This window comes from Carassius gibelio, chromosome B5 (genome assembly GCF_023724105.1).
Source record: "Carassius gibelio isolate Cgi1373 ecotype wild population from Czech Republic chromosome B5, carGib1.2-hapl.c, whole genome shotgun sequence".
Lineage (NCBI taxonomy): Eukaryota > Metazoa > Chordata > Actinopteri > Cypriniformes > Cyprinidae > Carassius > Carassius gibelio.
Genome location: NC_068400.1, coordinates 31166728 through 31178055, shown reverse-complemented (window position 1 = coordinate 31178055; position 11328 = coordinate 31166728). Strand labels below are relative to the sequence as shown.

The following is an 11328-nucleotide window of genomic DNA, read 5'->3' as shown; positions in this document are numbered from 1 at the left end:
GTAATTCTATTAAACTGACATTGTAGTAAATATAATACAATTTCTTTTACTTATTACCTTAATGACCAAAATGTAATATTTTGTCCCAAATTAAATGTAATGTAATTATTTATTTTTTTAAATACCCATGTTAAACTGTATTTAATTCTATATTGACAACACTTTAGTATAGGGAGCAATTCCCACTATCAAATAGTTCATTAATAGCATGCCTCTACTTAACACATTTTTTATTTATTAGTACTTATAAAACACATTCTACAGCCCTAATCCTACTCAATACCTAAACTTAACAACTACTTTACTAGCTATTAATAAGCAGCAAATTAGGAGTTTAAGGCAAAAGTCGTAGTTAATGGTTTGTTAATAGCAAAAATTGGCCCTTAATATAAAGTGTGACCTCCATATTTTTGCAGTAGAATTTCAAAACTAGCAGATATCATAGAACTTGAACAGAATCTAAAACACTTTTGTCTAAAACAACTCTCCACTAGAGGTTTTGTTATGTATCCCTTCTAGTATCTACATTTCTTTTGGAAAAAAAGGAAGCCCTATTTGTATGAAGTGCCACGTGTGTCTCTCTGTGTGTTTGTGTGCAAAAAATGTATCACCTTGTCATTTCTTTCACATAGGAACTTGAGCCTCTGAGCTCTCTTGTGCATGAAGACTCCATCCAGGTGTCCCGTCTCAACAGAACGGATCTCTATGGCCTTCTCTCCCCATCCCATGATCTGATTAGAGCAGATGTGGGCTACACGCAAAATACAGAGACATAAGAACATTTTATCATTCACTTTATTAATACCATCTCAAAGGCACACGTGCAACAAAAATATCTACTGCACCAACACAATCATCTCTTGGTTAATTCAAGCTAATTTGCTCTAATCCAGAAAATACTATCATTTTAACCAATTTAGCAATTCTGCGAAAATAATTTGAGAGCACAGTACACGTGTGTGTGTGTGTGTGTGTGGGTGTGTGTGTGCATACTTACCCACAGAAGTGGGCATTTCTCCCCACTGCAGCACCACATCTTTAATGATGCGCCCATACGTGTTGACGTAAACACCCTCATCCTCATAACACAACAGCATCTCCATCCCATCTGAATTGGGCAGGAAAACGATGGCGTGAGGAGTCACCTGTGACTGGATCTACAGACAGACAGATACACAGAGAGCAAGAGGGAGTCAAAGAGAGGAATATAGGTCAAAGGAAATGTATCTTTCTAAAGGGGCTATAAAACTTTTCTCTTTATTTTCCAATTGACCCACAAATCACTGATCGCTGACATGTTATTCAGTGAATTCTTGTGAAAAAAATCTTAACTCACATGTACAGGAATGTAGATGTCATAGTTGTTTCCAGAGTCAACATCAATGGCATGGAAGCCAGCACATGACCCATAGATGACCTTTAACCTCTGACCCTCTTCCACAGTGAGGTCAACCAACAGAGGCCTGTGTGGCAGGTCTCCAAATGACTGAGAAGAAATACAAAATACAAATAAACGAGAGTATGAAACTATAGCACATTACAAAGATTATGTGGAACAATAAATTTAACACCTATCCCAACAACCAGACTATGAGTTTTCCACATTTGCTGTATTATTTTAAAGAAAGGGATGTAAAGAAGCATACTTGTCTCAAACTATTTGGTAATTGGCTACTTTCTATTACCTTTTCTATTACTAGTTTTGAAATTACATATGCTCTTTTCTTATACAGTAAAAACAGTAATACTGTGAAATATTATTAGAACTTAAAATAACTTTTCTATTTGAACATGTTTTGAAATGTAACTTATTCATATGATGGCTATAGCTTCATCTACCTTGAAGGCCATGAATTTGTGGTAAGGTTTGGGAGCCCAGGCGTAAACCTCCACCGCATTCTTCATAGCGATAACCAGAAACTTAATCCTTTCATATTTCACTGGAAAAATAGATAAGAACATTCACAACCAAGGTGATAAATGACATGAAGTACTATGGAAGATTCAAAATAGTTTTCTTGAGGTTTTTAAAACCACAGGAGCTAAAGTTTACTAGCCACTAGTAGTGTAAACTTTCACCACTTTCTTGTAGCCTTCATTTTGTGGATAATTAAGCACTCTGTACATGCACACTTACCAACTTTGTAGTGCACACAGCCCTCCATTTCTCCTACAGTGGTCCAGCCCTGTTTCTTCTCCACCTCTGGGTCATTATGGAGGATTTTATTCCTCAGCCAGGCTAGATAATACACACGCACCTTATTTTTCTTCCCTGAGAGAAAGATAATAAAAATGAACAGCCTGCATGTATGTGTCCTGACAGTGATGAGAAGATGGATACTTGGTGAATAAATTGGTGAATATGCCTGTGTGTAACCTGATATAGTGATGAGGAGGTTCAGTCCCTCCAGAACATCCATCTGTTGAAACCTGCGTGAGTTGATCAATGGATAAACCTTCCCTTGGCCACTTCGATCCAGCAGCTTCAGACCGTTCTCTGTCCCTACCAGCAGATTCACACCTGACAGAACAAACACAAACATACAGAGACCCTCACAACATAAGCACAGTGTTAGGGGAGCTATTTGTTAAGCTTCAGGCTTCTCTGTAGGAGTAGCAGAAAAAAAAGAGGAAAAAAAATAAAGCAGCTGTATGATGAACCTTGAATAAATATTGAATTTTACAGGCCCTCAAATGTTTGGAGCTTACACCACAATATTCCAAATCTACAATGATTTTGGTCATATTTTATGCACTTTGGCCAGAGGGTGGCAGTGGCACCAAACTAGTCTTAACGTTCAGGGAATAAAGGCAACTGAAGATAGAAAGTTCATGTCAGTACATCTAAATGTAGCACAGATACAGCCACTCTTCCTGTCTCAATTCATATTGTGCCAAATGCTTTAAATAACCCGACTTCCAAGTGACAGGCCGATGACAGCAGGACAAGTTTGGAAAATGGAAAACTCAAAAGGCAGAAAATTGAGGTCAGAAATCACTTGTTGCATTGGTATGGCCCAATGAATCAAAGTAAAAAAGTTTTTCTTTCTAGGACACTTGATTCAAACGTTATTAGCTAAAATGTCAAAACATTCGGAACATTTGGTGGTACTGGAGAGTTTAAGAGACTGAAATAACACCAGGGACACGGAGACCAGTTCTTATCATTGGGCCAAAATTCACACATTTCACACAAAAATTATATTAGAATGACCCAAAATGACCCGATGCTAATTTAAAACAGGAAAAGTTTTGAAGAGTGCTCTCGATTCACTAACCTTAGTTCACCCCAAAATGAATGTTCTGAAGAGTAGATTGCTTGTTATGCTTGAAAATTTTTAATTTAGGCTTTTACTCACGTTTACACTCGAGTAAAAGCCTAAATTAGATCTATGCATCATTAAAAACTATGGATTCTCTGCAGAAAATTTTGACTAAGCCACTTGATTCATATGGATTCGTTTTTCAATCTCTTTATGAAGTTTTTGAAGCATCAAAGTGGTAGTTACAAAGGCAGTCAATGGAGAAAAATCTGACAGCATTCTGTCATCAAAAAGATTTCACTTGTCTTCTGATGATGAACAAAGGTCTTACAAGTATGAAAAACATGAGGGCTATAAATAATTTTTATTTTTGGGTGAACTAACCCTTTAAATTGTTAGTGCTCACAAAACATCAGGTCAACATGTGCTCAGATTGTGGTACTGAACTGTGGTACTGGAATCTACCACATAATTTAATGTGTTTTGTCACACTACACCACTAATTGTTTGAAAAGTCAGCTGGGATTCCGTCATAAGATATGTAGTTAGTATCACTAACATGGGCAAGCCCACACACACACCTACACAAAGTGCTCTTGTTCATCTCTTACCCCAGAGAGCAGCACAGAGGATCTCAGAGTTGAATCTCTTCTTGTATTTGCGGATTTCAGGAGTGTCACTAACTGGACGAGTGTTGGTGGGATTGACATTGACCATGGACCCTTTCCTCACCTCCAGCTTCAGTTGTTCAAAGCGAGAGCCCAGACCTACAACACCCACAAACAACACAAGCTTAGAACCGAGAAACAGCATTGTCTGTTGTTTTTGAACAATGCGAATCATTCACGATCTAGCTTCATCTACAGAAGAAGCAAGAATAGGTTTTTATTTTATGAATAATAATGTTCTTTTACTAATCCTAATAATAAGCTAGTTCCACAGATAAATGCGGCTTTTTTAAAGTTTACCATCTCGGAAAACTGCTCATCACCCCACGGAAGAGGGGGCGGGGTAAGCAGAGCTCATTAGCATTTAAAGGGACATGCATTCAAAAGGTCGCTGTGAACAGAGCTGTTTTTTGTCCCGGTAAAAAGAATGTTGTTTTACACTACCATTGTGAGAATTTAATTTTAAGTATGTTACAGACTTTTCATGAAGACCCTAAAGAGTCAACTTGTGGAAAATAGGCATGTCCATGTCATAGGTCCCCTTTAACAACAATGAAGCAATGATAGCAGACCTATACTGCAAAAAACATTTTCTCAATCATTTTCTTCATTTTTTGCCTTGTTTTTTTTTTTTTTTAAACATACAAGGATCCTTAAAACAAGAAGTCTTATCTTACATCTTATTTTTGTTTCTCAAGTATATTTATTACATGTACATTTCAATTAGAAAACAAGACCAAAATACTGATCATTATTCTCATGTTTTTCGAGTGTATTAAACTTGTGGATAAACAATAACATTTCAAAGTTTTGGTTCAGTAAGAAAAAAAAAGAATACTTTTCTGTAAGGGTGCATTCAACTCTGAATAAAAAAAAACAAACAAAAAAACACTTTTCATCAGTGACATTCATAAGAAATATTACTTGAGGAGCAAATCATCACATCAGAATGACTTATGAAAGATCATGTGACATTGAAGTAATGGCTGCGGAACATTCAGCTTTGCCATCACAGGATTAATTACATTTTAAAATATAATTCAATAGAAAGCATTGCAATATTTCACAATACTACTCTTTTATCATGTAGCTTGAGTGAGATTAAGTCTTCTTTCAAAGTCTCACCTACCCCAAACCACTGAATGTATATTAAACAAATACCCAGTAACTGTCAGAAAATGTAATGTAACCATACCTCCACCAGACATGTTATCTCCTGTGCCCCCAGATGGTTGGTACATTCCAAGGTCCACAAAGGTAGTAAAAGAGGACTTTCCAGAGGCCTTCACCAATCCCCTGGACTGGTACTGAAATTGATTGCATGATCTGAGTTAACCAGTGAACTACACACATTGGGCAATCTATTTGTTAATGACTTTAACTAAAAAAAAGAAAGAAAATATGATGTAATTATATAGATGGAGAGAATAAAGCTTTAAAAGTTAGGTGGGCAGAGAACTCACATCATAGGTAGAGTCTTTCCCAGGAGAAGAGTGGGAGGCAGAGTCTGTGGGAGAGTGGGAGGGCTGAACCACATCAGGCAGGTTAGTGTATCCATTATGACTACGCTTCTCTGGAGTCTGCCAGAAAAAAACACACAAAACAAACACACATTTGTACTGGAAAAAAGCCATGAATTCATTATTTTAGTTTCATGCATGCACACGAAGGCTCAAAAGCTTTTTTTTGAGGGATAGTGGGGACACTACTGATGGGAACCCTCAAACTGTAGGTATTGAAAATATGCTAGTAAAACAATAACAGTATATGCTGCATTAATAAGGAAATCCCATAGGTATTAAATTAATAGGAAATTAATAACATTTTAAATAATGCTGTTTATTTGAATTTTTTTCTGATTGAATCTAAATATATGCCCGTTTCCAAAAAAATTATAAATATATTTCAACCAGGGTTCCCTGATATTGAGATCTAATATTCTATTTGTTGTATTTTGCATAAAACTGAAAAATATTCTCTATATCCTTTAAGGTATTCTAAAATGATCTGATATTAACTTTTGCATGGATTATGTAACCAGAAGTTTTAAGATATATGAATATGCTTAAGTTTTTCTTGCCTCATGGGTTTACATTATCTTAACAAACATTAAATATTCAAAAAAAAAACATTCAACATTAATTTCCAGGTGTGTCTGTGAAACAGAGGTACCATCCTAGTAGTTTTGTGCATGCATGAACGCCATGTAGGGTGACCGTACTTTAGTTTTCCAAAAAGAGGACAGTGGGTGTGGGCGGGGCGGGGGGCTGGGGTGTGGTTGGCTGGTGGTTAAAGTAGTGCCCAAAGTAGTGCAATGACCATATCCCAAATATCAAAACAAAAAATGTTATTCCCATAACTAAAATACATATTTTACAGTCACTGTTATGCATATTGATCATAAACAGCTAAAAAGCTTCCTACCAGCGCCCCTCCTTCACAAAACTTAACATCTATCAGTTTTTAAATCACAGGCATGATGCAAAAATGTTTCCATACAAGCATCTTAGTCAAATATCATTAACCAACATTTCAAACCTTTAACCCATGGGGAAAATCAACCCATTAACAGTTAACAAGTAATCATAGGGAGAAAAAAAAAAAGCGGACTTGGCAACCCTGCATTCAACACGATCTGCAGGAGTCAGATTTGACTGATCACAGGTTGAGGAGAGAGAGATGGCTGATTTAATTTTTTTAGGTCAAAAAGAGGACATGTCCGGGATAAAGAGGAAATATGGTCACTCTAACATCATGGCAACGTACAACACAAAGTACCTCACGCACGAAACAATTAACGTAACGCACAAATGCGCATAACTAATGTAAATCAAGCAAGCTTCTATGCATAGGCCACAAATTGTTGGCGAAATAACACATTAGCGGACCACTGGGAATAATAAGAAATTTTTGCCAGAAAACTTCTTGCACAAAATAAATTCAAGCACTTTTAAGGACCTGCATCAATGGATGCTTATTTTCAAAAACTTTCCAGGGCCTTGAAATTTTTGTTTCAGATTCACAAACTTTCAAGGATTTCAAGGACCTGTGGAAACCCTGTTCAACATTATTAAAAATACAAAATGTTTCTTGAGCAGCAAATCAGTATGTTGATGTGAAAATGAAGACCGGATTACTTTTTGCTGAAAATGTAACTTTACCATCAAAGGAATAAATTACATTTTGAAATCTATTCAAATAGAAAACAATTTTGTATTATAATATTTAAAATGTATAATGTTACTGTATTTAATTAATAAAACTGAGCCCCTTTTTTCATGTTAAAATTTTTATTTTGATGAAATTACATTAACATGGTTATAGAACATGAAAACAGGAATTTGTATGTTTTATTATTTTCAAATTGATTAATTTTAAATCAAATAATTAAAATTGATTTACTAAGGACTGCTATTTCCTATTATTTCCTTTTTTTTATTAAATTACATGATTACCTGTCAGCTAAAAAAAACAAGATGAAGACATAAGACACACACAAACATCCTACCCTCTGAACAAGCATGGTTTGGTCTCCATATCCTCTGGCACGTTCTTCGTCTCCTCCTTCACCTTCCTCCTCCTCGTGGACCACCATTGTGTTAACAGAGTCAGAATCTGCATCACGTGGGCTGATAAAGACATTGAAAGAAACGTGTGAAAAAAATAAAATAAATGAAACAACTGTAAAATATTCACACCGTCTCATACCGGTCAGTAGGGCTTTCCTCTTCTGCTCCCTCTCCACTCTCACTCTCTTCACTGCTCTCACTGCTTTCTGAGGAAGAGGAGTAATCATTAGCCTTCACTGGGGGCCGCGGCTGCTCCTCTGCCCGTTCCTTAGAGTACAGACCATGGTCCTGTCACATTCACATGAGGAAGAAATCAACAGGCAAGTGAGAAACACTTCATAATGTGCCACATTTCCATAGTCAATATTACATTCACATTGGATCTCTCCAGATTAAACAGATCATAAGATTTGAATCATGCATCCTGTGTGGTGTGTGGGATCTTGGTCGTGGAGGGTAAATGTGGTCACACAAAGACTATGAGTGTGGGACTGTCCTTCTACAGATGCTAGTGGTTGTGGACTGGACTGGTGTGCAGGTGAAATCAACAGGAAAACAGACAGAAGACACTAAAGAATGGTCCAAGATGTACATAACATCCCGTGTGAATGTCTCTTCAAGGAATAGTTCACCCAAAAATGAATGATTGCTTTCTTTGGTGAAGACAAAATATGATATTTTAGAGGATGTTTCAACTTTTTTTTTTTTTTTTTTTTTTTGTCCATAGAAATCAAAGTCAATGGGGTCATCATTGCATTATTCAGAAATTATACACTACCGTTCAATTAATTATAATTACTAATACTAATTCGGAACGATATTATAGCATATGTGATTAATTGTGATTTACTTGATTAATTCATCAGCATATCAAGCATGTACTATAATTAATTCGATTGACCGCTTTTATATTTTTATATCTTGAATCATGTGATTTATACAGTGAATACCCAGAATTAGGGCTGGGCGATATATATATATATATATATATATATATATATATATATATATATATATATATATATATATTAGGGGTGTAACGATATCACAAATCGAACCGAAAGATCGCGATACACCACCCACGATACGAATCGCGGAACTCTCGTGGTGTACCGCGGTACTTTCACGCCTCCTGCTGCCCATTGTTGATGTTAATGTCACTTATCTCTTACTAACTAATCTATTAATTTATTCAATTTTATTTCCATACATTTGATTAAATTGCATTGGTAACAACTAATACGAGCTTTTTAAACGCTGTTCTAAATATTATATTCCAAAGTTACTGTTTTCCAAGTGCATGTCATGTCACGTGACTTGGGAGTGAGCGTCACACTCGGTTACTACTGCATACGCAGGATGGCTGCTCCGCCTGAGATTGCAGATCCCACAGACACATTTAAGTCTATTGTGTGGGAACATTTTGGTTTTCCAGTGGAGTACAGGAATGGAATTTGTGTCGTAGACAAAGCACACACAATCTGTCGTAACTGTTTCTCAAAACTTACTTATACGACAGGAAACACGTCTAATATGCAAGCGCATCGGAGACATCACCCCAACATTAATATTAGCGACACACGTAAGAAGCCTCAAAAACAGGAAACTTTTCCCACTGCCTTCAGAATGAAGCTACAAGCTAACTCGGACCGTGCTCAAACAATTACATAGGTAATAGGTGTTTTCATGGCACTAGATATGCAGCCGTTTTCCGCTGTTTAGAATGACGGATTTTATTCATAACTCATACAAAAATGAGCCGACACTCAGTGAAAACGTAACATGCCTCACAGACATAATAAATATATCTATAGAAAGCTGTAAATGACTACTTAACGAAATAAAACGAATCTAAAACAAAAACTCATTGTAATCATAATCTGTGAAGATCTCGGCGCATCTAATGAGGAAATCGCGAGAAAGGCAACTTCATCCTTGCAACACAGACTTAGAAAACACTAGTTTATTAGTAAATAATTCAAATATCTCCCTAATATTTACCAGTCACATTTATGGTAATTACTTTTGCCGGTGCTTTGCGGCAAGCTTGAGCCTATTGCGTGTATTTGAACGCAGAACTGTTCAGCTGCGCTGCTGCTGCGGGACACTAAACTCCGTCGAGTCGCTCTTCACAGTCGCAGTAGCGCGGTCTCGCGTTGTTTCCACCAGCGCGGCAATTTTGTTTTATCACTTATTAATGGATGTCTAAAATATAAAAGTAAGGAGAAGTATAAAACAGGCGGTAGGCCTGGCCCGCGTCTGAACTTTGACGTGAAAATTGGTCTCAGAGGAGCAGTTAGATGTGGCATCCAGCAGTGATGATCCTCCAGCAAAACAGGCACCAATCTCTGAACTGTTTGGAAAGTTAGCTCCAGTGGAGCCAGGCACTCCTGCACCTTGTAATGTTTGTCATATCAAATGTCTCCATATCAATGGTGAAAGATATACATTTTATTTATAATATATTTAATTTTAGTTTACTCGGATAAGCTGACTGCACTACAGAGATAAATGTTTTATTCTGACTAGTCTACATTGGAAGTATTTATTTAAATTTTGTTTACTCAGGTATGCTGACTGCACTAAAAATGTGAAGCCAAAGTTAATAAAGAAAAAGACAAGTTATTTTGTTGCTATAATTAAGTTAAGTGAATCTATTGTCCTTTTACCAGCAATGCTAAAGAACATGAACCCTGCCACCACAGCAAACCGAACCGAACCGGACCGAACCGTGGCTCCAAAATCGTAAACCGAACCGAACCGTGCCATTGGTGTATCGTTACACCCCTAATATATATATATATATATATATATATATTAGGGGTGTAACGATACGCGTATTCGTATTGAACCGTTCGGTACGAGGCTTTCGGTTCGGTACGCGGTACGCATTATGTACCGAACGGTTCGTTGGGCTAATTAATTATATTTGGAAAATAAATAAAAAATTGTAAAATATAATGATATGCGTTCAACAAGGTAGCCCAATAACCCAAACGACGTAACAGGCAACGCCCCTGACACCCCCGAAGAAGAAAAAAAAAACACCAACTTATATGTTTATGTTAGACTACTAAGTCAGGCGCTCGCTCACTCAGCACGCGCTGAAGGCTCGTTGCAAAATGGCCAATGCGTTTAACAGACCAGAAATATAAGATCCTCCAGTAACCAACAGGTCTGGTGTTTGGGTGCACTTTACCAATCGATCAGGGCATCCAAACAAGCACGGAAATCAAAATGGACTAGTACTGTACTGTGTCAGAATTTCCTGAGCAGTACGATACAATTAACAGGCCTGCACGTTATTAGATAGAAGAACTGTTATAAATAGAACGTATGCAAGGGCAGTTTTGAAAACTCCACCTACTTTGCTCTTGGCATAGTGCTGCGCAAATCGCGTTGTATCTGAAGGGCAACGCTGAGCCCAGGGTCCAGCGCAGCGCAGCGCATACCGCGTCCTGTGTGAAAGACCCTTTAGTCATTTTGCAAGGAGCCTTCAGCGCGTACTGCGTGAGCGAGCGCCTTACTCTGTAGTGGAAAACGCAGGTTTTAAGAACATGCTTAATGTAATTGAGCCCCGTTACAATATTCCTTCACGAGCCCATTTCAGCCAGACCGTAATTCCTGCTTTGTTCCAAAAAACATAAGCCCTATAGAGAACCAATTGAGTAAAAACACACTCAATATAAAGAGTTATAGAGTTCCATAAAAAGTTTAATCTTTGTATTTGTTCATAACTACTACAACAATATAACATTTTCATTTTCTTTTTAATAAGGATCTGTTTTTGCTTTATACAGTATGCTGCTAAGAAAACACCATAGAAGA

General features: G+C 37.1%; 1 protein-coding gene across 7 annotated transcripts in view; it reads right to left on the bottom strand.

Annotated features, from left to right (window-relative positions):
- Positions 1-11328, bottom strand: part of mink1 (misshapen-like kinase 1) — a 39970-nt gene that overhangs the window by 4296 nt on the left and 24346 nt on the right. For all 7 annotated transcript variants that reach the window (XM_052557774.1, XM_052557775.1, XM_052557776.1 and 4 more), the window contains 11 exons: positions 7640-7788; positions 7440-7560; positions 5395-5511; positions 5127-5238; positions 3875-4030; positions 2378-2521; positions 2138-2272; positions 1840-1940; positions 1337-1486; positions 998-1157; positions 612-751 (listed from right to left, as the gene is read on the bottom strand). In XM_052557774.1, the coding sequence (XP_052413734.1) occupies positions 612-751; positions 998-1157; positions 1337-1486; positions 1840-1940; positions 2138-2272; positions 2378-2521; positions 3875-4030; positions 5127-5238; positions 5395-5511; positions 7440-7560; positions 7640-7788 (1485 nt within the window). The remainder of the gene's footprint in view (positions 1-611; positions 752-997; positions 1158-1336; positions 1487-1839; positions 1941-2137; positions 2273-2377; positions 2522-3874; positions 4031-5126; positions 5239-5394; positions 5512-7439; positions 7561-7639; positions 7789-11328) is intronic.